General features: G+C 38.3%; 2 protein-coding genes across 2 annotated transcripts; both read right to left on the bottom strand.

The window, feature by feature from the left end:
• Positions 1–31: 31 nt before the first annotated feature.
• m17 (IL-6 subfamily cytokine M17) lies at positions 32–1,893 on the bottom strand. The gene is made up of 3 exons (XM_071902629.2): positions 1,827–1,893; positions 988–1,136; positions 32–798 (listed from the first exon to the last, which is right to left on the bottom strand). The coding sequence occupies exons 1-3, from the start codon at positions 1,879–1,881 to the stop codon at positions 334–336; spliced, it is 669 nt and encodes a 222-aa protein (XP_071758730.1). The 5' UTR covers positions 1,882–1,893; the 3' UTR covers positions 32–333.
• Positions 1,894–6,689: 4,796 nt separating this feature from the next.
• On the bottom strand, positions 6,690–14,061 carry taok3b (TAO kinase 3b). Its single transcript, XM_071902610.1, has 7 exons — positions 13,876–14,061; positions 13,640–13,768; positions 13,269–13,472; positions 10,970–11,209; positions 9,636–9,848; positions 7,139–7,321; positions 6,690–6,851 (listed from the first exon to the last, which is right to left on the bottom strand). Exons 1-7 carry the CDS (start codon positions 14,059–14,061, stop codon positions 6,690–6,692), a joined length of 1,317 nt encoding a protein of 438 aa, XP_071758711.1.
• Between the last annotated feature and the right edge of the window lie 12,790 nt (positions 14,062–26,851).

The following is a 26,851-nucleotide window of genomic DNA, read 5'->3' as shown; positions in this document are numbered from 1 at the left end:
CAAAGAAATAAAAGAAAATATAGAGTTACAGTTAATAAGTATATGTTTTTAATGATTCTTTATACAGCAAGTAAGCTTTCATCAACAGTGTATTGGACTTTACATATTAGACATATTAGACACATAACTTGTACAATCTTTCACTATTCAAGGCATTCCTCTATCAGAAACAGACAACAAAATAAATATTAAATAGATAAATAGAGACTCCTCTAAAGACAATCATTGATGTGCCAGCCACCTTGATACTCACTTATCCTTTTAAGTCTTTATTTAGCAACCCAGTGAGCATAAGTGTTGATGGAAATTTATAAGACCAGCCTTTGGTCATCCTCATCTGAATACATTCATTTGTGTCCTCTTTTTGCACACTTGAGTCTTTAGAGTCCTTAATTCTCGGGCAACATTTGACAGTAACTCCTTGAACCTCTTCAGGACCACACAGCCATAGACCTTCTGTTGGAAGATGTTCTGAGATGGAGGTAGTGATGTTGGCTCCCCTGCTGGTTCTGGTACAGGCAGGTTTGGGAAGAGGCTCTGATAAATGCAGTTTACTAGAGCGGCCAGGCTGCTGCTGCGATTGCTGACACGGGTCAGCTCAGTCAGCAGAGTGCTTGTGGGCAATTGTAAGTCTGTCTGCTGCTCATATACCCTTTTAAAATGTGGGAAGAAAGCTTGAACATGTGTGTAAATGCTCGCTATCCTCTCTGATGGGTCTAGACCGGAGATGTTGGGGTCAGGGACGTTGTTAATTGATGTCTTGCAGAAAAGCTCCGACATGTCTCCTTGTGTGGCCTTCTGCAAAAAAAAAGGATAAAATAAAATCAATTAAATTCTAATTAAGCTGCACATTTCTTAGAGTGACATTAACAGTCAGCATTAGTAGAAATGGTAACATACTTAAAGATTTTGAAATACTGAACAACCACATTGCATGAGGATTTAACACAGCAAAATGAAATACTGCAGTTCTTTGTCTGTACTCACATATATTCTGATTAGATCAACAGATTCCTTATGTATGAGTCTGGTTAGCTTCAAAGTCTGTTGTAGAGAATTCCCACACTGTTGGTTTCTGCATACTGTGACAGTTCTTGTTGAATCAACAGCCATAACCAGCAGAAGAGAGAGTAATGCTGAGGAGAAAGGGACTGGTCAGTTAAGGTTCTCACACATCACATCAATGAAGGGAACTTCATTTGGTGTCTTACAATCTAGGATAAAAATAGCTTCAATTGGCAAACATTCAGGCAATATTGCATTGTACAAAGCAGAAGAAGAGAAGTGGACACCAGGTATTTAATAATTCTATGCTATACATTGTCAGTCCAGGCACTCTATATAGTCATATAGTTACAGTATGTACAGGTACACAGATGCCACTAGACATTGTAAATCTAGGCTATGTTCTATGTTGTTGTTTTTTTCATGATATTGGCTTCATTCTCACTACAACTTATTTTACTGCAATGGTGGTGGAACAAAACTACAGTATGTGTGCCACAACACATCCATGCAACTTTTAAGCTATAATGCCATGCATTATAGGCACTAAAATAAAGGCTTATTAACTTTTTCTGAGAGAACAGTGCCATGGACTTGTTTCTCTTCATTGCTAAACTAGAGTGTGTTCAGGAAATGTGCAGCACTCTGAAATAGTTGATACACTCAGATCAGTTTCACAACAGCTGTATATGAGGCATTGAAAATAGCCATATTAAAATGCATAATGACAAAAAAGTGGTGTAATACTTTAAGCTAACTATAAGCTATCATATATTTTAGAAAAATAAATATCATGATAATGTAGAAGTAAAAAGACTTACTTGTAGCTGATTCCATTGACTGTTGAAAATACATATTCTTTACATGACCATTCATTCCCCACACAGTGTCACAGGCCAATTGCACAGACTTGTCATAATCACACTCCTTAAAAACTTTTTTTTAAAAGACTGAAACCACACATTTGTCATAGGAGGAAATGACGTGCACTTTGTGAGGCAACCAAATTTCCCAGAATTTCCTCCTTTTTTCAGATGTGTTTTTTTTCTTTCCATCTCTTCTTTTATTCAACAAGCATGCCCCTACATCCCTGTTCACAGAAAAACAAGTCTAATTAATAGCATAAGTATGAACATGTAACACAAAATATTTTCATTAGCATTTATTACTTTTTATTTGTGCAAGGAAAAATATACTTATCTGGTACGTGTAAATTGCTTGAGGAAAATAACCCTGGTGAATTTAGCAAACCAGTCAGAAATACATGAGGATGATTATTGACTAACGCCATCCTTCCCTCTGACACAATTCACTGAAATGCTGTTGTATCGCCCTCTAGAGAGCATGAGTGAGCAGCTGAGAAGTTAGTGGATGCCAGGAAAGTAAAAGTGAGTTCTATACAGTGCACAAACCTGCACAGTGATGATATTTGTAAAAGCAAAGCTACTCCAAGGAATCTATAAGGTTCTTTAAATTGAAACAAGAGGCATATGTTCTTTGAGAATACAATGATCAAAAATGAATAGGATTGTTACAACTCACCTACAAAAACCTTGCCCATAGGTGCCCAGATGCAATAATGGTGAAACTACAATGTTCACCCAAACATGATCAACACATACAAAGATGACTTTTGAGTAAATTAATGTAACTTAAAAACAATCAAAACATGCCACATATATGTAATTTCTACCCAGCAAGCATTTATAAAGTAGAACTGGGTTCCTGAATCAGTGGTTGGGAGTTTATAAGAATCCGCCCCTAAAGACTTCTTTGAGAGCTAATTTTTCATAATGAGAAAGGTAAGATTCTTATAGCCACCCTCTAGATCTTTGATGTACCCCATGATTTTGATAAACATTCCTGAAGAATCAAAAAAATTCACATTGCAACTGTTACAATTGCTTATTATACCATGCGTCTTTTTGGACTCATGAAGAAACACTTTCATGTGGGCTACAGGAAGCTGGCAAGGTCACAGGAAAGACATTTCTCAATCAGAGACTTTTACCAATGCGTAAAGGGTGGGTCTGCTTAGCCAATGTAGGCAATATGACAACGTCATCACACCACAACTTTAGACTACTACTCTTAGCCTACTGAGAAGCTGTGCTCATGTTACCCGAAGACTGATGATTTCATCATGAAACACTATTAGCTAATATTATTTATGGAGCTATGCAAAGAGGAGCCAGTCTAGACTATGTATTTGAGAATCCTGTATTGATGTAAACTGGGTTTACTCACTTTTGGTTTACTCAACAACTGACAAAGGAGGCATATTAGTCCTTGTCACAATATGTCCCATTTCATCATGCCATACAGTATGTGACTGTACCATTGGCATGAGGGCTGACTTGTGTCAGAAGGGTATGTCACAGATTACTACCACCACCCCCCGCTATCATCATCATCATCATCATCATCATCATCATCATCATCATCATCACTTGGTCAATGGTCACTTCTGCTTAGACATACTGTGCTGTGTTTAGCTAGCAATACTACAGCGAATGTATCATATGGGTTAATGAAAGGCTTTGTTGTTTTACTATGTGTAAAACAAGATCAACAAGATCAGCTTTGCATTGTGGAAGTGAAACAGCTCACTAATCACATTGTCCATGTTTCCATTTTTTATGGTAATTGTGTTTTGGTTTCAAACATTCACACCAGATACAGAGTTGCTGTGAAACCACTGACTACTTGAGAAAAGTCAGGGGGAACTCAACGTACCACAACCCTGTCAGCACTATCTCAGGTAAAGGTTAACCACCCCTCTGCCAACCCCCGGGGCTTTCCAGTTGCCCCAGGGGATAATAGAGGGGTTGTGGTGAGGTAGATAGGCAACTGCTGCAGATGGTGCCGCAGACTGTCAACAATTCAAGGAACTTAGAGTTGAATTCCTGCCAGTATATACAGACATAAAAAAAGCCCCTAATCAACACCCAGATCAAGCAGTTTACAGTCTTGTGGAGACCTAAAGTAATCGAGGAAACACAGGAAGCTCAGTAGTGTAACTTCCCTCACAGCAGTAGGGAGATTTACTGAAAACTGTTCCCTTTCAAGGTTAGAGTTTTCACAAGTTATCTTTGACCTGCATGTATGCATGCAACCTAAAATATTATATATAGCATGTATTTGACACAATGTAGGCAATGGAGGTCATACCATTTTCCTGTACCAAGGAAAACCAAAAGTGAGCAGTCCTGACCCATATAACAAGAGACTAAAATTCAACCACAAACAATGAGAAATGCATTGTCATAGGATGCAGGATGTTGATCAAGACACCTTTTTTCAACAGAATCTCTTTTATTTTGTCTTTGAACTGCACAGGAAATGGTGAATAAGGTTGTTTAGGAAAGTCCCCTTTATTCTAGCTAAATACATCCTTCTATTAACTTAAAATCACACAAATTGTTAGGTCCATAACAGTTATGAACCAACTCAAGCAAACCCTTTTCAACACACTGAAGCACCCCAATAGCACTGTCATGGAACCATTTGTCCACAAAGCTTCAGTTATATCTGACAAGACGAAAGGCCTTACTGCATATGAGAAAATGTATCACCAAATTTCAAAAGGTTTGTGAAGAGGTGAAAGGTTGAAAAATCTAGAGGAGCCATTCAACTTCAGTACATGCTCCGGTCAAAACAGTAAACATAACAATTAATTTCAGAATTTAGGTTTCTCCCTACCCCAGATGTATATGGTGACATAAGTGGACAATGAGAGGGTTTGGTTTCTATCGTCATCAGAAAATATAATAAAATTTTATAATATCGCTCCAGTCTCAATAACTTCTCTGTTCAAGGGACATTATATCCTCTATCTTTCACCCCTATGAGGAGCATGACTGAACACTGATACAAGTTCTATCTCTGAAATAAAAAAAGAGCAGGTAAAGAGGCACCTGTCAAATGTAACAGGGTTGCATTCAAGACCACCACATTAAACAATGTTTCAAACTGACCCGTGATAAAATAGTATTTATTTTTTTTATACATATACTTCATTTTTAGAGGGATTCATTGCATGGGGTACTCTAAATATGTCACGAGTGTTTGAAAAACGTAATAGTATTGACTTGACTCAAGAGGGGTTTCAAAATGCTTCACTTTTACATTTTGTAAAATCCAGTCTTCTTTCCAAGACAAAAAACTACAAGGCTAAAGGTGGTATTAGAAATTAAGCACCAAACAATTATCTTTCCATTCAGTATAATGGAAACATTGTGCAACCTGTTCAATGACAATAATGAACACTGCAAATAATATGTAAATCTGATCATTAGACATTACTCGAATGCAACCCAGACCAACCACTTGTTAGGTTAACTTTGTATAACCACAGATCTTAAAAAGATCAGTGTACTAATAGGAAGTCTGTGATTCCATTTAACAGCATTTATACAATCTGATAGTCTAGTGGTTTGACTTAGCAATATATTGAGCTATTGTATGACCATATCTCTATATTATAACAAAAGAAAAATGAAGCAAAATCTTTATCATTAAGCTCTGTTATCAGTAGTAGACCAGTGTCTCTGTATATTCTAGCTATATTCTCATGTACAAATATTCATATCAAAAGTTATACAGCACAATTCTCACCATTTTCCTTTACAAGAACTTTGATTAGTGAACATTAAATGATTCACAAATTTAGATGGAACAAAAAAATGGTGCCGGCCTTGTTAAATAAAATATAGGTATAAAAAACACATAAATAACTAAAATCTGCTTCATAGGCACAACTTAAATAAAGGCATTTGTGAAATTATCATATCAAATATGGCGCTTATGTCCAGTATCCATAGGCTTAAAACAAAAATGCTATGACCACTTTTATTTACAAACAGCTAAAATCTCTGACAGATTCATGCTTCACTTCACAACCTGAATTTGTCCTTAAAGTGCATGCAATAATAAGCAGTTTTACCAAGTGGGATCTTGAATTGTGATAAGATAAACAGGTTGATCAAACTAATGCCAATTGATCCTACATACCAAATAATGAAAAGGTAAGAACTGTTGCCTAAAAAAGTGAGGGACCACAGTATACTGTATGCATAAGCACAATATGGAAGTATGACAAAAAAAAAAATCTCAAAAAACGAACAAGCTCTGACTTTATCCAGTGACCCCGTACATTATTATTCACATTCTGAGAAAAAAAAAAAAAAAACTGACAAAGCAGCTTAACACCACGGGGGAGTCCGCAGCTCACATTCCACAATGTCCCTCAATGTAACACACGCATTAAGCATCATATGAACATGATGGGTTTATATTTAAACATATCAAAGTGCCCATTTTTACTAAAATTTCCTGATTTATTCAATTCATACCAAAAGGAGGAAATGGCATGGAGGAAAGAGTCTGTTAGAATTGTGTGGTTAAATTTGTTATTTCCAACACATAAGTTTTGAGTTACACTGACTAGGTTTGATTTTATTGACATGTTGTAGAATATTTTGTTTTGCTTTCCCCCTTCAAGTTTCACAAAAGAAGTTCTCATTGCACATAACACCTTGATTCTGAGATGCAATATCTAAGAGAGAAGAAAGCAAGAGAGAGAGTTATCCAGCTTTGTCACCATGGATGTGACAATGATCAAGTGGACATGAAAGGGCACGGACATGTGTACCGTACATTGTCCTCTAAAGATACATCCACTTTCATCTGTTGTCCTCTTTGGGGAAGTCCAGAGATCCCAAGCTTCCAAACCCAAGCCTAGCACTGTCTGCATCAAAACCATCCGTTTCTCTCTCCTGGCGTTCAAACAGGTGCTTGATCCTTTCAGTACGTTCCTTCTGAAGTGAGGCCAGTTCCTCTTCAATCTATAATCGAAAAAGGATTATGTACTGTTTGGCATTTACTATGTTAAATTATGGTCACAGAATGAAAGATCATCTTTTTTAAACGGTATAAACTCCAACAAACTGTGCTACCCAATCTGTTCTTGTCATCATATAGGTGTCCGTCTATATATCTATCTATCTTCAAGTCATTTTTTGTCTGTCTATCTGTATCTGCCTACCAACCTATCTTGAAGTCATTTTATACAATATGACACTGTATGGCATTTATTTTAATTATTTAAGTGTGGCATCAATCTTAAACCTACCTTCTGTTCAAGGTGGGCTCTGCGTATGGAGACCTTCTGCTCAAGCTTCTGCTGCTCTCGCTCGTGTTGGGTCTCCATCTGTGACTTGGTTTTGCTCTGGTAGGCGTCCAGGAGCTCCATCTCTTGCTTCAGCTGCTGCTTCAGAGCTTGGCACTCCGTTTCCTGCTCTGCATCTAAACGTATCTAGAGACCAGGCAAGACAGAGGCAGTTACACAACACATTAACAACAAGCCTATGTTGGGCCTCATTTATCAAACAACATACAAACATTTCTTGAATCACCTTACAAAAGATTTACACAAGCATTATAGCATTTATCAAATTCGTAGAGATTGTAAGAGAGATTGTTAGAGAGTGTGATGAAGTTGAAGAAGTTGGTTCAACTCACTCCTCTGGTAGGGACAGAATCACTTTAATCATCAAGTACAATAAATGTACAGGAGTTTTTCTTTGTAACAGTGGCACAGAAATATGGTGCAAGGAAATTATGACGTCACATACAGTGCAAGACCTTCTATAGATAGTAGAATATACCTATTATGCATATACCCATGCAACAGTCAAAAATTAATTACTATCTGGATTCAATCAGCATGGCATACAGATTGGTTTCAGCTGTAGAGGGAAGTGTATGGAGTGTCCTGTAGTGCATTGGTCCAGTGTACTGTGTGAAGTTATACTGAATATAATCAGTTAAATTATGAACATTGGAGAACACATATTCCTGCCATCCTTGTTTACAGCCTTAAGTTACACCGGGTTGTGTGGACACTGTGGGTCTTGCAATATTATAAAAATGCTGTGTGGGCTGTGATAATAGCATGGAAATATATATTAACAGTAAATGTGTAGAAATTCTATTGGAATGTGAGATGTCCAGATATGAAGCAGGTGACAGGGAAAAAGCTGTTGAGGTGACTGGTGGGCTTGATCTTAATGGACCAGTACCATCTTCCAGAAGAAGGCTTTTAGAACAGTTGGTTTTGTGAGTGGGCAGGGTTGGTGAAAATCCTTCCTGCCCTTTTATTCATCCCAGTTTCTTGCAGCTTCTTGGTAAAAGCCTGCTGACAGCCAATGAAGAAGACAGAACTGTACCACACTGATAGAGGATGTGAGTGTGGTTTTGGTTATTGATCTATAAAATTGGACCAGATGTTGAGCTTCCTCATTTACTGCAGAAAGAACATACTCTTTCGGTTTTTCTTGATTAAGCAGAAGATATTCTCATCCCATTTGAGGGTGCTGGTGATGGTGGTCCCCAGGAACTTGAATGATTCAGATAGGTTCACAATTAAGCCTCTGATCTCCAGGGAGAGATGAGCAGACAGTTGGAAGTTAATCCTCCTTTGGCTTGATCATCTTTGAAATAACTTGATTGGTTACAAGGCCCCCAGACACAGGATTACTGGATGCCGGAATCCATAAAAACCTTCTCTGAGATGAAGCTATAGTCTTTTTGACAGTAATATGAATGACATCTGTAGCATTGGTGCTGTGACCCACATTATATGCTGAGCCCTGCCCTCTACTGGGTTATGACCTCTCAGCTGCTGTTGTGATGTTTGGAGTTTAGCGAGGTAAATATAATGAAGCTGAAGTTGGTTAAACAGGCTACCCTGGAATAAAAACAGTCCTTCAGCTTTTGAATTAGCTTGAATGGTAACACTGTCTTTGATTGTGCTGACAGGCAATGGACTCGTGGGTTGGAAACTCAGAGGTTACTGCATAGTACATGCGAGCATTAATGACATTTACATGTATATTTTTGTAATATGTATAAACATAAAATAGCATTCTCAATGCATGAATTGTGAATGTCTGACTAGATAGGCAACATTACTTGCATATAATCTCAACTTCTTCATATGCTTAGCATTGCAATCCCAACAAAAGGAGAGAATTCAATTTTCAGTATTACTCTCCAACTGTAAACCATTGCTAATTCTTTCAGAATATTCTAAAGACTATTTAGGCCTTGCACTCAACTTGAAAAGTAGGCCTATGCAGTTTTCCTGTTTAATTATTGTCTTAATTTTATTTAATTATAGTTACTTATTGAAGTGGTAACGATTTCATGAAACTAGATGTTCTTGTAATACATCATTGAAAGTGATGTTTTTATTGAAACATTTGCACAGTAGGCCTATAGGAAATGTAATGGCATTAACTTAAATTATCTGCAGTATCCGCAAAAGGGGAACTATCCACCAATCACAACAATTTCAAGTGCCCACAATATATTCCCAATATCGAGATAAGTGCACGTTATGTTAATGTATATCAATAAATTTGTTGTGCACATGAATGCACATTTAAACACATTTGAAATTTAACAAGACAACAGCATTTACACATATTGCTACTGTTTCTGTTAGGCTGATGTGAGCAAGCTTTTAGTGCAACTGTATTCTACACACAAATATACAATATACAAACAAACTGATAAATGAGGCCCACTTTTGCTATTCATTACAAGGTGCTTCAGGATCCTCGTACCGCTTGTGAAGCCATCATCTCGTTGATGCTCTGCTCATACTGCTCAGCCAGCACAGCCAGCTTGCGTGTCTGCTCCTCTTTTAGGGTCTTCAGAATGGCCTTGTGGTCGCCTTTGGGAGAGACCTCCAGCTGATGGTTCCTAAGAGCTTTGTACTGCTTGTTCTGCACCTTGCATGTATCCTGGAACTGTTTCTTAATCTGCATCTCCAGCATCTTCAGAGGGTTAAAACAGAAATAAATGTTAATGTCCTGTTTTTTCATGTTATATTCAGATGGTTCTTTAGCCTAAGAGTAGTCTAAGAACCATGTGAAAATGTAATGCATGGTTTAGGTCTTTGGAAAGACCCATACAAACATCAACAAAATGTAGGCAGTGCTTATACTAAAAGAATGAACCTGAGCTGACCTATAGCATGGACAAACTATTTAAATACTGATATTCAGTGGAAATCTCATGTTTGTACATTGCAAGAGTAGTCACGAACCAGGTGAAACTAGAATGCATGGTTTGATTCTCTAGTCATCATCATGCAAACATCAGCAAAATTTAGGGGCATTGACAACATATTTAAATTTTTGGGCAAAGTCATCCTTGCATGGAATAAAACAAATTGTTGTTGATTTATGTTGATTTAAATGTGACCAAAGTAATTGTATTACAATATATGCCACAATCACTCAACCAAACTATGCATTTTAGTTTCACCTGGTTCTCAGACTACTCTTTCAATGGATATGAATTTCAGTGAATATCAGTATTAAAAAGAGTTTGCAATGCCTTTGAACATTTCAGTTTGCATAAGTGAGTATTCACTTCTCTCGCCAGCAGCTCAAAATAAGACATATTCTCAGTAAATGAAGTGAGATAGATGAAGGGAGCAGAGAAGATTGAAGTTTGTTTGAGATGGGATAGCTTGAGAATATTTTGGATGAAGCAACTCTGGTGGTGACATAAGGTAATAATGTTAATGTTCCTTAATAATCATATTTTTCTATTGGGCAATTTAGAATCTTTACATTTCCATCAAAATGAATGTCACAAGAACAAAAAGGTAGAGTGAACAGATGTACCAATAGAGTGGCACTAGAGGCACATTTTTAACTTAAGTATTAGTCGAGGTGGACTTTTATTTTTTTAATTTTATTATGTAATCCTGGTAAATGTTGTCCTTTAATGTCATGAAACATGTCATGTTCCTATTATAAACAAGCTTTGAAAACCTCTTATAAAGAGGTTTACTGGATATTGACTCACTAACTTACATTCAATGTGGTCTAAGGACAATGGTAATGTGCAGAATTGAATGACTAGTCGAAGTGAAAGTTCCATGCACCTTGAGGTTTCTGGGCTGCTGCCGCTGCTCCAGAGTGTGTTTCCTGTGTAGTTCTCTCTGCCGTCGGCCATTGTACTCCTCCTGGTTTTCAAGCTCTGTCTGGTGCTGCAGTCGGATGAGTTCCACACGTAGCCTCTGCAGTGTCTGCAGCTGCCTGCGCTCCAGCTCCTGGGTGGACTCATCCTGCCGGATCATCAGGGCATGTTCCATCTCCTTCTGGGTCCTCTTCTTGTTCAGCTCCTGGGACAGGATCTTTATTAAACGCCATTTCAATGACAAACACACACATATTCTGCTTTCCATCGTTCTATAAGGCTTACTGGATGATTTACTACTAGTGGTGGACACCGATACGATACTGGTATCAGTTAAAATAAGCATGAACGACCAGAGCCTTGAATCAGTACTTGTTTTGGTTGATCTGAGCGCTGCATTCGATACAGTTCATTATGAAATTCTTCTTGACCGCTTAGAAAATCTTGTTGGCCTGTGCAGTATAGCTCTTGACTGGTTCCGTTCATACCTCCCTGATAGATTCCAATTTGGCATAGTTGATGGAAAATCCTTCTGCCCGTTCTAAGGTTCATTTTGGTGTCCCCCAAGGTTCAGTCTTAGGTCCTCTTCTTTTTTCACTTTACATGCTTCCCTTTGGTTATATTATCCGTAAATTTGGTGTCCTCTTTCACACATATGCAGATGACATACAACTTTAAATTGCAATAAAACCTGGTGAAACAACACAGTTAAAAACATGGAATCCTGCATTCTAGATACCAGAAGATGGATGAGAATTAACTTTCTATGCCTAAATGCTGACACAACTGAAATAATAATTTTAGCACCAGTGAACTCATGTATCAGACCCCTTCCTCAATTTTACTGGTTGTACAGTTACGTAAAATTATTCAATTAAAAATATTGACGTTATCTTTGATCTTTCCCTTCCTTCTGAAATTCATATCAAGGTAATATCCATAACAACATTTTCATCTCATAGACTTCCCCATGATCGAGAACATTACCTTCTCCTCTGACTCAGAGAAACTGATCCATGCTTTTATTTGATCTAAAATAGGTTCCTGCAATGCGGTATTGTCTAGCTTTTTTAACTTCACAGTCAAAAACATTCAACTTGCTCAACTTGGCCAGGACTTGCAAATTTGCAAACCAGTGAACATGATCACATTATCCTTGTCTTAGTCTCTCTTCATTAACACACAGTTTTAGAACAAATTAATTACAAAGACCTATTTCTAACTTACAAGGCATTACATGGTCTTGCCCCACAATATATAACATATTTACGTACTCCCTTGAATTCACTTGAACCCTCCACTCACAGGATTCATGAATACTTGGTATTTAAAAGAAATGAGCTTGGGGCAGTGCTTTCTCTTACCGGGACTCCTCCCTTTAAAACCAGCTTCCTGTAAATGTCAGGGAATCATGCTCAGGGAATCTCAATGTTTAAGTCCAGACTCAAGACCTGCTTATTCAGCATATGGTCTACCATAATTCCCACCTTACGAGCCATTACTTTGTCCTCCCATCCCTCCCCTACAGATGGGCCATCTGAGATCCTGTGTGTTGCCTCAGAATTCTCTCACATCATACACATACAGTGCATACATAGGTACATGCACACATGGACACACACACACACACACACACACACACACACACACACACACACACACACACAGATGGACTAGGGATGTAAACAATTATCTGACTACTTGTTTATTTACTTGTTTTTTTATTTATTTAAAACTTGGATAATGCAAACAAATAGTGAATAGCTTAAATTTTGTATGTTAAAACTGTACGAAAAAAGTGACATTACACCCCCTGAACGCACAAGGGCAATATTAAACAAGTAAACTCAGCCAGCAAAACTTGGCAACTGTCATGTCTAAATTAGCTAGTCTAACATTAGTTACAGCACTTTGTGACAAAGCACTTTATAAATAAAGAAAACGCATTTTAAGGAGTACATTTGATTTGAAATGACCATATAGAAATGTAAGCAACATATACTAGTTTAGCCTCTGAATAATACTTTTGTAAAAAACAATACAAATGGGAACCTCAAACAACTAACTCGCCGACTCCTCTGAGCCTTTCCCAATAGAACAAATAAATCAATATATCAATATATCTGTGGAATCTAATTTGATTTGGAATTTCCATATCGGTGCTCTAGTTACGGTTAAAATGATAGGATTATCTCTTTTAGGGCTGTCTGCTTAGTCTGGTTTCTCTACATTTTGTATAATTGTGTGTGAGAAAAGCACATTACCTCTCTCATTTGTTCCTGTTCAAACTCATGTCTCTTGACCAATGTCCGGCGTTTGAGGGCCCTACAACTCCTGTCGTAGACCAGCCTTTGCTGGGACAGCAAATGGGCCTCCTCCTCAGCCTGAGAGCGTTGCATTGTTTCTTTGTGCCTGGACATACGTTCCTGCTTCTCCTCCTTGGGTGTATCAAGGTCTTCATTCATCTCCTATAACACACCCGCATACAAACAGCAAACACAAACATAACAGAATGAACAGAATGAATGGGGGTAGTATCTGAAAACAATCCCATCAATTGTCTGAGAAAATGCATATTGAATATTGTATAGAACTTAGCAGACATAGATGTATTTGTTCATAACATTGTATTTACTTCTTTGATCTTATCTTTGCAATGCCTGTACTCCTTTTTCTGGTTGTCTAAGAAGGTAGTCAGCTCCTTCTTTTGCTGAGCAACAATCTGTTGCTGGATCCTCCTCTCCTCAGCTGCAGCTGACTTCATCTGTGAGTGGACATTAAAATATTTCAATTAGCACTCTTTTTTTATCTATTTACTATCAATATCTTGCTATGACCGCAAAAGAAGAAGGCCTGCTATTGAGGCTATACCTCTTTGTCTGTTTGAGCAGCGTGGCGTTTGGCCAGTCTTTCCAGCTCAATGTAAGTGTTGTTAGCATGTGTCTCTAATTCCTTCTGCAGCCGGAGCCTATGCTCATCCATTTCGGCCTTTAGCCTGTTCTCCAGGGCGATCAGCTGCTTCTGGTGCTGCCGCCGCATGCGCTTATACCCAGACATCTGCTCCCGCAGCTCAAAGTCCTGCTCATGCTCCTGGATCTACCTGATGACCTGGACATAGGAACACAGGAAGCAGGAAGTGAGAGAACAGGCAGAGAGAAACAGCAGCATAGGATGAGACAAAAAACTGGAAGGAAGACTGTGCAAGTGAAGTCAGGGGCCATGGCCCTGTGGCTATTGAGCAAATTGAGCAACAATTCATAACAAATGCTAATACTATGACTGTACTAAATGAATTTACACAACTAAATACAGATTAGCTACTATATAGCCATAATAAGCTAAAGACTTGATGAAGATTAGTAAGTGATATAGTATTATACTAATCCTTTAGGTTAACATTTCTTGATGAGAAAGTAACATCTGTCTGATATCACTATCAATATAGCCTATCAGCCTAATCTGCAAGCCTACTATCTAAGGTTAGAAATGGTACAGGTATGGAAGCGCACAATTTAAAATCTATGACAAAAAGAAAATAAATCTTTTCATAAAATAACACAAGAGGCAGAGATTTATATGGAATACATATAAATGCAATGCACACACATAAAGCAGAGGCAGAGAGGGAAACAGAGGATGGAAAAAATGACATCCATTAACAGGATCTGGTTGCCATGACTACAGATGTACAGCTGAGAACACAGAGACCCCCCCCCCCCCCCCAACACACACACACACACACACACACACACACACACACACGCACACACACCTACACACACACATTTCTTATGCAAACGGTGGCGAGAGGGAGCTGCCTACCAAAGATGCTGATTTGATGGTGGCAATGTGTTCACAGATCTTGCAGTCGAGAGCCCGGCTCTTGTGAGAAGAAGTAGGCCGCAGCTCTGGCCTGGTGTCCCTGTGCACAGCCTCATCCCTCACGCAAGCATGGTCCTGCAGGGGGGGAGGAAAAAGAGGAGAGAGAGGGGGTGGGTGCTTCCCAGGCCCTCCGCACTCGCTGTTTCTGCTTTAGCTGCTATTACTGCCGAATCTCCCTGAATGCAGCACACATCTAGCTTTAAATGCATCCTTCCCCTGCTTGTTCTTCTGCTACTGTCTGCAAGTCCTTCCCAAGAAAGAACGGGGCATTGCTAAGCAATTGCAGGCACCACCAAGAAGGCAGCTACTGAATGTAGTCGTTTTTTCTGGCGTCCCCCACTTCCCAAGGAGAAGGAACCAAATGGCTCCGATGGGTAAACGCGAATTATGCAATGCCTATCATTGAAAATCAGAGAGAAATAAAAGAGGAATAGATTTAAAAAGAGAGATTACTGCCATTCTTCTTTTCCATTTCAAAATGCAAGAAATGTTTGGGAGGAAAAACACTTTTCCTGTGTTCCCATGAGCGCAGGTGATACCATATTTAAAAATATTTGAATCAAGAAAGGCACATATTTTTCCTTCGAATATATTGCTTGATGATCCGTTTATATTCCAATCGATTTTTTGTCCTACATTTACAGCGCACTTGGTCATGGTGGTTGTTTCTAGTGCCTTCTATTCATCTCTTTCCTCTGTCCCTCTTCCACACTCCCCCTTCCTTTAAAGCGACACCGCAATACTACCGTAAAAGAAGCACAATTCAACAAGCCCAAAAGTTCCTTAACAAGAGATATCAGTGATATACGATTTATAAATATGAAACAGAAAATTACTTAATCGGGTAAGCCTCGGCAAGACGCCCCCTTCAGAACAGTGCCCATTTTCCGTCATTAATAAATATCAATATTATATGTACACAAGAAGCTTGCTTAACATTTAGAAGATGATTAAATTATAATAGTCTATAAATATAACGTTTTAAATACAAACCTGATATTCATGCATCCGATTATGTTAATATCAATCATATTTTCAAATTCTGACCTTGCTCTTAGTTTAAGATCAACACTAAAGAACATTAACATAAGAAAATAATCTTTGTTTTCCTTATTGTTTGATAATTACCTATTAATTCTGAAAAGATTGGTCTGTAAAAAAATCACAGTTGGAGGATTTTATAAAGAAAATATTTATATTCAAATACTGACATATTTCATTATCATTATTATGATGACTATTATTATGATGACTATTATTATTATTATTATTATTATTATTATTATTATTATTATTATTATCATCATCATTATCATTATCATTATCATTATTCAAAGCCTTATCTCATTCTTTTCTCTCAGGATGCTTACAGTAGCAAAGAAATCCAAGGTACCTAGCCAGCTATGCTATTGCAATATTCTCTGAACATAGTTAGCTTTTTCGACAGAAAACTTCTTACCATAGCTGTTATGTTATTTTGGTGTATGATACTGTACTTCCTCAGAAATCAAACATTAGCTATAGGCTAGGTTATTCAAAATATCACTGTGGGCCAAGATTCCCATAGGGGGCTTTTTTACCCCATATCAGGGTAACGTATTTAGTACAAATGTTTCAGATCCACCAGGACCTTCATCAGAGTATGTACTCAATAGCACAATGGGTCTTATATAAATTATACTCCGCCCCAGCCTCGGCACACAGGTGTGGAATAATATTGGCGGTCAACACCCCCTATTTGAATAACCAATACAATTAGTGTCAAAACTATTTACAAATATTGCACCACTACAGAATGAAAACATCAGCTTTAAAAGCTTTTCATAAATCATCCTAAAACATCCTCAACAATAAAGATAGACGTTCTTGTATATAGAGTCGAAGAGCATATCATAAGTTGATCTACTGAATACCAATCCCCTTTGGTTATGGCATAACTTGCCATGGAATTTCATCATTCATGCCCAGAGTTTGTAAGGTAAAAATCCAATATACTTCTCTTTTATTTAAGATTTTATCTATATTACCTCCCCTGTCTGGGATGGTTATTTTTCCAGTGGCTGATGATGAATGATATATCATACTTGAAATCATTGAAATGCTACCTACTGCCACTGGATAGTTTCTCCCAATGGAGTGCTTGTGCTCACTAATTCTCTGTCTCAAAGGGTGTGAAGTCTGGCCAATATAAGCTAACCCATATGGACATTTTATCATATAAATAACGTGAGCTGGAATAAGTAATGACATCATTAATGGAATATTTTTTACCAGCATGAGTGTGGTTAGAAAGCATTTTATCATATAACCACATATAACCCTAACGCCCTCAACTATCTGAGGGGGATCTTTAAATTCTTTTGTCACTGTTGGATCAGACGACAATATATGCCAGTGTTTCCTAATGATGTGACCCAATCTAAAAGAGTTGGGAGTGTAAGTTGTGCTAAACATGAATGAATGCTGCTTATAGTTTTAGGAGTACTTTTTTTAAACAAACTTATCTCTATATTTGGCAAGGCCATAAAGGCTTCCTCGACACAATATAGGAGGTAACACCGTTCTATTAATCTCCTTTCATGTCAGATGTTTTCGAAATATTATCAGATGTGGTGTGACGTGTCGAATTCTAAAAACTTAGCTTATAGTGCAGACCTTTTTAATAGCATTGGATGGCAACTACTGGTTAGGAGTGTTCCTATATGTTTTTTCTGTACAAAAAAGGAGATGTACTTTTGTCATGTCATATTCCATAGTAAACAAATTAATTTAGCAGTCATGAATTGCCACAGTCCTTCTCTGTTTAACTGAAACAGACAGAAGACATCATCAGTGTAGTGATACCGTTTCAAGATTTTGTTCTCAAATGGATTTTCAATGCGGTTACATATAAATCTTTCTTCAAACAGACCATATGAGTTAGCATAGCTTGGCGTTACAGTGCTGCCTATAGAACAACAATTGATAGTAGTCCTCCTCAAACATGACATCTTAACACAAAATCTGCCAAGTTTAGGATGAATTCAGTGGGGGGGCTTCCCATTTGCTTGTCTACTCTGTTTGAGGTAATGTGTTAGTGCTGACGATCCACCTTGGCGGGGAACAGTGGTACATAGACTTTATACATCTAATAGCAATTACTCAATAGCACTTATATAAGTTTTGCTCCGACCCAACCTGGGCACAAAAGTGTGGGATAATAATGGACGTCAACATCTCCTATAGTGTGCAGGATCTCCTTTATTAAGTCCTGCATAAATTACACAAAAACAAATTGTTTTGCCCCAGGATACCCTATTAATTAAATACATTATGTATTGCATTTGTATGAATATATACGTTTACTGTAAAATTACTGTATAATGTTGATATGCATATGTAACATAAATTATCAGTAATGTATTGAGACTCAAACCCCGCAAGGGGTTTACATAGTACATTCATAATATGGTCATAAGATGTCTCATGACACATTTAGAATCAATATATATAATCATTCATTACACATTTAGGCAATCGGATTACATGGAGGTGCATGATGTCCAAGCCTACTCCACTCCTGCTCTTTGCCATTGCATTGGACCTCTACCCTTCATCTTGTGGGTGGTGAGCCCACAAGGCAGTGGCCCGAGCTACAGGAATGACCTGGTAAGGATGCCCGCCTGGCACCTTCTGTTCGAAGTATACCGGGCATGGCCGACTGGAAGGAGACCCCAGAGCAGACCCAGGACACACTGGAGGCATTACATCTCCCAGCTGACCTGAAAGTGTCTTGGGATGCTGATGAGGAGCTGGATGAGGCTGATGGGGAAAAGGACCTCTGGGCTCTGCTTGCCCTGTTGCACAACCCTGACCAGATAGGGGGCGAGAAAATGGATGGATTACATGGAGGATTTAAAAATAAAAGTAATTTAATGTGCCTGTAGATTGGCTCAGTGAATTGCATCATGTTGTTCCCTCCACTCATCATTATTAGAAGCAATTATTTTTCAAGTAAAATAAATGTGAAGGAATTTATCTTATTTTTGTAACATTGGTGCAAAACAATTGACAGCTACAGTCAAGCTCACAACTTCCGAGGTTCACGTGATAGTCAGTGTGATAGATAGTGGTGTCAGTGGCCAGAATTCACTAGAGGAACCCACCTAGGGGGTCCGGGGGCATGCTCTCCCAGAGGTGATTATTTAACCCTTGACCTTATTACCCCCAAACAGAGCTTTCCACAGGTACCCTGCACATATCACTACAGTTGTTAACTTGAATCTTAAATTGATCAAATTAAAGATCATATAACATACCTCTATATTATATTTGAGTGGAGTTCTTTTATATAATTATTATAATTTGATGGAAGATTTCCATCACACTTAGCACTAACAGCTGCATACATAAAATAAACAGAAAAAAGGCTGTAGTGAAGTCATGGGTGGTGCAGTGTCCTGCCTGTATTTGGGGTTTGCTTGGTGTGGCTGCTCTCTGCTGTCTCCCTGACCCTGACTCCCTGAATCTCTTCTTATGATATTGATAGAATGGACAACATTAAAAAAATACAATTCATTTGTTTCATATTTTACTAGCATTTCCCCGTTTGAAGGTGATCACGCATGGCTTTCACTAATATTTTCTGCCACTTCCCTCAAAACTGCCTCAACTTCCTCCTGCTAGAGGAAACATGACATGACAAAAAAAGTCACTCAAAACATCTCAAAATATCATTCATTAATATAATAACCTTTTACATGATTTAGTCACCTGAACTCTGCTGGCCTGTCTCCCCTCATCTGAGACTGATCCTCCTGCCTCCATTTGGCTGTTAGAATAGACCAGTGCATGTATTAAGAAGTTATGAGACTGATGGCTGTCAATAGGAGACTTTTAAAAAAATGGTATTAAACTCTGCAGCCTTGTCTGGAAAGGCATTTCAAAGATGTGTATGAAATTTCATGCACCTTAGCCAGAATGGGGCACTGTAGTGACATTTCAAAATTCAAAAGGTCACATCTCACGCGATGAAAGTCAGATCAACAAAAGACTTGGTAAAGTGATCCAGCTGTCCTTGCTCTACAAACTTGCCTCTTGGACCATCAAGTCCATCATAATGAAATTCCACCATTTTGAATTATTTTAAAAACATTTTTTTCTCTAAGACTTTGAGTTTTTGACCTATCAGCACCAAACTTAAAGAGAGAGCTGAGATACACTTTGTAAAAACCAGCAAAATCAGATACATACTGTAATATGGCCATCATCAACCAATGTGGAAAAAGGTATGGCCTGGTACAAAACTGGTCATAATGTCTCGATTGTTTATCCAGCCAGCCTGTCATGGAACTTGGTTCATAGCTTCAGAGCAGTTTTTGAACCAAGTTTGCACAGGGATTTTAAAATCCACAAATGGGGGCGTCACATATGCTGAAGGCAGAAGCATTGGTGAAAATCATAAATTTGGCGGTAGTTGGTGATGTAGGTGTGGCCTATAGCTCATATTGGGCATAGAAGTCATTAGAGCCTGAACCCCCAGAATCTACTTCTTTTTCTGCCTTAAAATGATCTGTACCTCAGAGACCATTGCTGCATTTCATTAGTAATTTAACATGCCCCCCTTCACTTCACCTCGGCAGAGTAATGACATTTGGTATAGATTTCAAATCTCCCCCACTACTCAGGCAAAAACTTTATACTGATTGGCCAGATGGTGGCGATATAACAAGCAACTTTACATTTTGGACAGTAACTCCTGAACAAGGCCTAGAATCAATTCATTTATGCCATGATAGTTTTTTTTTTCTTTTTTTGCCATTTTTAATTTTATGCAAAACCTATTTTTCACTATTTCACCTGAAAAGTTGATGCAATGTCTCAATGAAATTTTGCAAACAGCATATATGGACTTCATAGGTTACAGCTATACCCTGAGTTTTGAAAATCCAAACCTTTTGGTCGTATTGCACAAATGAAGTTGACAGCAATTTATAAACGCTTTTCATACAAATTGTTTGTGTATTCCGTTTATAAACAAGGCCCAATATTTGTCAAATATGCATTCGCTTGAATGTATAAATTGAAAAATAAAAAAAAAAAAATGACAAAAATTCCAAGTAATATTTAACATTCACAATAATTTGGCTTTGTTTATAAATCATGTTGATTAGAAAATTTCACAAATCATGAAATCTGCCAAAGTAATATACTGAATATGTTACCACAAAATTTACAGTATTCAAATAAGTTCTACTACAATATAAAATACAATAGAATACAATATAATAGAACAAAATAGAACTTCAAGCAAGCCTTGAAAATTGTCTTCTGCCTCACCTAGGCACAGTAGTAGCATAAAAAGTATTAGAAGTTTTATAAATTGCTAGAAGCTAATCTTATCTTTTCCGGTGCTGTTCCAGATAGTGATCAAATGAACAGAAAACAAGTTACAGACTGTAGGAATGTTATTGCAATTTTGATTGTTCTAGAGCGAACTCAGCTGCATTTGAAGCTGATAGAATAGCTCTGAATCATCTTGCTGGAATAAAGGTCCACTGTAGCAAGTAAGTTATATAGACTGAAGATTCCCCAAAACCACTCTGAGGCCATAAGCTGGGACATGTTGGTGAGAGCCTCGCTCTCTGATGTCTTGAGCATGGTGAGGAGCAGGTGAATGTCTGATGGGCCTCTATGGAACTACACCAGATTTGCAAAGAGGAAAAGTTGGATAATCTGTCACAATACGTTTTAATTGCTCCTCCAACATGGCTGCTTGGAAATCCTACAGTGGGGGAGTGACCTGATAAGGAATGCTCACTCACCTGTCTTGGGTCTGCTGCACTGGGAGGCAGCACCTGACCACTGGGAAAGTGAGCATCTGCCAGCTCCAGCAGTGTCTACAGTTTCTACAGTTTCTGTTGCACTTGCCTTGGCTGTGGCCTGACAGGTCTGGGAATTCTGATTGATACCCAACTTCACAATCATTAAGGTAGGCTGGTGGATGTCTCTCCTGCTGAGTACAGGGGTGCACTGTCCTCAAAGTAACTATCTATCCAGCTTGAAGGACCATTAGCAGACATAGGATCTCTTGAATTGAACACAAAAGGTTTTAATTATCATTGGTTATCAAGATTACAGTAGCAACCGGGCATGGATATAAGACCTGGATAGGTTTATGTGTGTGTGTGTGTGGTCTGCAGGAAATAGGGGAAATAAAAACCTCAAATTAGTAAACAAGAGTCGTAATAGTATATTGTAGAATGATTTATACAAAATATGAACAGATAAACAACATATCTGTTCAAACAAGTAACAGAAATGGTTGAATTTACATGATACAATAATTCAATACACACTGGTTCCAATGACTACAGTGCATTCTGGAACACTAAGCCAGTTCTTGGGTTATACTGCCCTCTACTGGACAAACACTGCAACTGCAATACAGTGACAAGGCGCATGGCAGTCTTACAGAATCAAACAAGGACATGTGCTTAATTGGAAAATCACAACCTGACACATAATGAGATAGCATGTACTGCTTACTTAGTGCAAATGAGTCCTTCAATATACACAAACATGCAACGAACATTTGTTAAAAACAAATCTCAGTTATAGTTACAGCATAAAATAATGTCTGTAACATAAATACCAGACTATAAGTAATAGGGATGCATGTGCTACTCAAGGAAGAAGGTCACAAAATTGGGATCTCAATAACATTCTCACAAATGATAAACAGGATAAAAATTTTATGTAGAGCATTTACATCTCTCTTTTCACCGTATTCTAAATGGAAATTAAAAGTTTACTCACATTTTGCATTAACACACACTTATTAACTTATAAAGTATAGAGAGAAAATTAGATTATGTAGATTATGTCACCAGAGTTTCCCACATATGGACTGGTAAACCCTGGTACATCTTTTAAATCTTTTGCCATCTCCAAAAAATAGTGTCATTCTTCACCCACAGCAGCAGTCATGAACTGACAACTGTAGTAACAGTGCATCCCCCATCCCTCAGCCTCACAAATGGAGCGAAGCCTGCGATGCTAGTTCAGGCAGACAACTTGAGTCATGCTGCAGTCACGTGATACACACACTACTCATACAACTCTTATCAAGCGCCCCCCTCTCAATAAGGCGGTCTATTTAAGCTTCCCGCACCTGCTAACACACTTTCACATTTCCATGCTGCTGCTACGCTGCTCAGACTGCTGGTTACTGCTGCTCAGTATTGCTGCTGCTAACCATACATCATTTAATCATCCCCACCTCCACAGGTGTGCACAGGTGTGCTTATATTAATATTAAACGTGATGCATTACATATTATATTAACGTGTGATCATGTGACCAAGATTATATAAGCACACCTGTATGTCATTAGGAATATGCGAACCTGATGAAGCTTTGGCGAAACGTGTTGTTCGCTATATCTTAATCTGCCTAATAAAGTAATGGCATAAATCATAGTTGGCTTGTCTTCTCCTTGAGTGCGGTGGACTACTTAAGTTTTGTAAGGTTATGGTATATTCAATGTTTGACAACGTGGTATACATGAAGATGATCAAGTGAACACATTCATGCTGAGCTTCTATCAGATGTTTTACGAAGCCAGGTCACAGAAATGAAGCTACCTACAATTCAACAAGCTGCTAGCAGGAAAGAACGCAACCATGACCACCATGAGCAGTGCGCTGGAACTCATGGTCCACTGCAGTACAGTACCACTCAGAGCACTTTGGCCTCTACAAGGAATACATGAGGATGGAGATGGAGGTAATGTTGTTTGATTTGCACCTTCCTTAAGTAATTGATTACAAATTAAGACACAACTATTTTCTTGACCCCACTTGGGGGGTATTCCACAAAGTGAGATTACCAGTTAAGTCACGCTTATTTCAGTAAATCAGGTTTATTTTCAAGAATTTAGTTTCCACAAAGCAGGTTTAAGAAGCTAGTTGAATCAACTCATGGTAGCACACTGCTACCTAGTGTCCATTTAGGTCTACACCTAAATATATAGTTAAAGCTCACCTAACCCTAACCCTAACCCTTGTCTTTTGTAGAACAGTGGACAAAAGGCTAAGAAAAAGCTAAGAAGTACAAAAAAGGAACTAAAAAGCTCGCCAAGACAAGCAACAAGCCAAGATCTTAGCCAAGAGCTCAATGTCCTGCTAAAGAACATTTTTGCATTATTTTGCTATTCTGCCTTATTGCAAACCACTTTGCACTTTGAAGTCTGAGCCTTGCTCTTAAATAGTTAACTGGAAGCGCCTCCGTAGGTCCCACAGCAGTGTTTTCAACGCTGTTCAAGAACAAGTTTTTTAGTTTGTTAACCAGTGAGAAGTTAGAGAAATCAGAAGCTCTGTTTTGACTCTCTCATCGGACCAACTAAATCTTATTCTTGCTGCAGTAGACAGTAGACAGCTGGTCAGCCAGTCTCCGACCTCAACTTGGGAAAGCCAGATCTGTCAGAGACCGCTTGTGTGTTCCATCACGTGCTGTTGCCTGGCAACCCTACTTTCGCTGAGCCTGCCTCACCAGAACCAATGATCTTCAGAAGACCAACCTCTACAATGTGCAACCATCTCGACCATCAAGTAGGTCCACAGTAAGTCCTTGTCTTTCAGCTAAGAAAGAGTTGATGCAAGAATGTTGCTAAATTGCTGCATAAATCAATTAGGAAAGCTAGTATAGTGTAGTTTGTCCCTTATAACTTTCCGCCTTGTTTCTCTGGTTTCATTGATCCCAAACTTCCATTTTTCCACTGACAGTTGGCAATTAATATTCATAATTTTAGTTTCATTATTCAGCGCCTGACTTCAGTATTTTGTTGCGGTCATATCATCTGCTCACTTGTACCATATTTCAGTCATCTCATAGATCATGTTATCTTGTCTAATAGGTAGTTCAAAAAATATTTCCATTTATTGCAGTAGTCGTTCTGTTTCTTTTTCTGCAGAGAAAAGTTATCCGATCTGGAAAGATCTCACAACTCATCAAAACTTTATATTTCCATATCTTCACTTAGCTCTGAAATTCATATTTTTTTTAGTAGTAATGCTACAGAATGCAGTTAAGTGAAATTGGTTGTTATTTGTACAATTAGACATTTTGCAGGGGCAGCTGCAATTGATATTCATGTCACCTGAAGTGGTGCATTTAGAGCCATAGTAGAGGTGGCTGATGAGCAGAGGTGAAGAGGTAACCTTTGATGAAGTGTGATTAGATGGTAATGTATTTCCTTCATTTTCATTTTATTAATGTTGAATGTCTTTTCTGTTATTACTGCTGGTATGTTTTCCTCTAAAGCATTTACTGAATATGCATCACATACTGACATTTCATACAGGGGTACTACCTTCAGACTGGATATGTCAAGATGGCTTCATTGAGGGCTCCAGTATCAGCTGCAGTGCTCTTGTTGACTGAAACTGCCAGTCAGTGGTGACAGAGGTGTTAAGCATCTGAAGCTTCCAAAGACCTCTGTAGCAGTTATCTCTGTCCTTTCAAATAGGAGATAACCTCAGCCGGTACAATTACAAACATCTAAGGAGAAATCCCAGCAAAGTACCATTCTGTGCATATATTCTTATACTCTTCTCATGTCTGCGGACACACAAAGTTTGATTGTGTTACGTGAAGTTATATGCCTTTTTTTGAGAAGCCACAACCCTTTTTGGCCTATTGGTGTGAAAAGTTAATCGTTCTTCCTTGTCCCTTGACCAAACTTTCCACAAAGTTGAATGCAAATCCGTTCATAACTTTTGGAGTTATCCTGCTAAAAGAAAGACGGAACGAGGCAAAAACATAACCCCCATCCAACTCCTTTGTCCGAGGTAAAAAATGTCTTGATGAAGACCTGTTTACACGCGACACGTCGACACGCGTTCGGTCATTTTTAATATGGACAAAAGGAAAAAGTTACAGAGAAATCACATACAGACCCAAATATCAAGGAGCTAAGAGTGGTGAATATTAAGAAAGGTGAATATAAAAAAAATAAATTTGGTGGGTGTTTACAAGGGTAATGTATATATATTATGGATTCTATACACCACATAATCGCAATACAAATATACAATGTATCCAAATACATCCAACCCAATCACAGTGTCACTCATGTCCACATTGTGCACGAGTTTCATTTAAATTTCCCCATGGGAGTGTTATCCAGAAATGTCCGGGGCCCAGGAGGATTATGTTCACACTTCACTATCATGGATCGTATATTGGGTGCTCTCTTGTCCACAATTTGGGGTGGTGCCTTGAAAATATGTTTATGTTTGTTTATTATCTGAATCAATGATGTGCCAGTGCTTTTGAATAACGTGATTGAATTATCTGCCCAGTGGTGAGTAATTTTGGAAACACTTGGGTGTTTTTTTCTGTCTCAATGTTCCTTCTCCTGGTGTTGGGACACTCTAATTGGGACATGTGATTAACTTTTTCCTTAGCTTCCTGTATCCAGGTGATAGGGTAGCCTCTTAGTGTGAAGTTACTGGTAATTTCTTCGCACTGTTCCTTATAGGTTCGTTCAATACTACAGATTCTCTTTACCCTATTAAACTGACTTATCAGTAGACTCTTGCTGCTCAGCTGCGTAGGATGGTAAGAGTCACAGCGAAGGAGAGTATTTCTGTCTGTTGGTTTACAGAACAAGTTGGTGGTGAATATGTTGTTTACTTTGATCACCTTCACATCCAGAAAATGTATGTCCTTGCTGTCTGCACTGATAGTGAAGCAGTGATTCTCATTCAGGCCATTCAGATATTTGTGGAACCTCTCCTCTTGTGATGTGCCTGGGAATAGAATGCAAATGTCATCTATAAAATGTTTGTAGAGTTTGATGTGGTTAAAAAGGGGGTTTCCGGAGTTCAGTATGGACTAATTCTTGAATTTCCCCATGAATATATTGGCAAGTTGTGGTTCCATCTAGCCACTCTCTGTAGGTAAAACTGATCTTTAAAAAGGA

The sequence above is a fragment of the Centroberyx gerrardi genome, chromosome 2, assembly GCF_048128805.1.
Source record: "Centroberyx gerrardi isolate f3 chromosome 2, fCenGer3.hap1.cur.20231027, whole genome shotgun sequence".
Lineage (NCBI taxonomy): Eukaryota > Metazoa > Chordata > Actinopteri > Beryciformes > Berycidae > Centroberyx > Centroberyx gerrardi.
The sequence above is the reverse complement of the archived record's forward strand: the minus strand, read 5'-3'. Positions and strand labels throughout refer to the sequence as shown.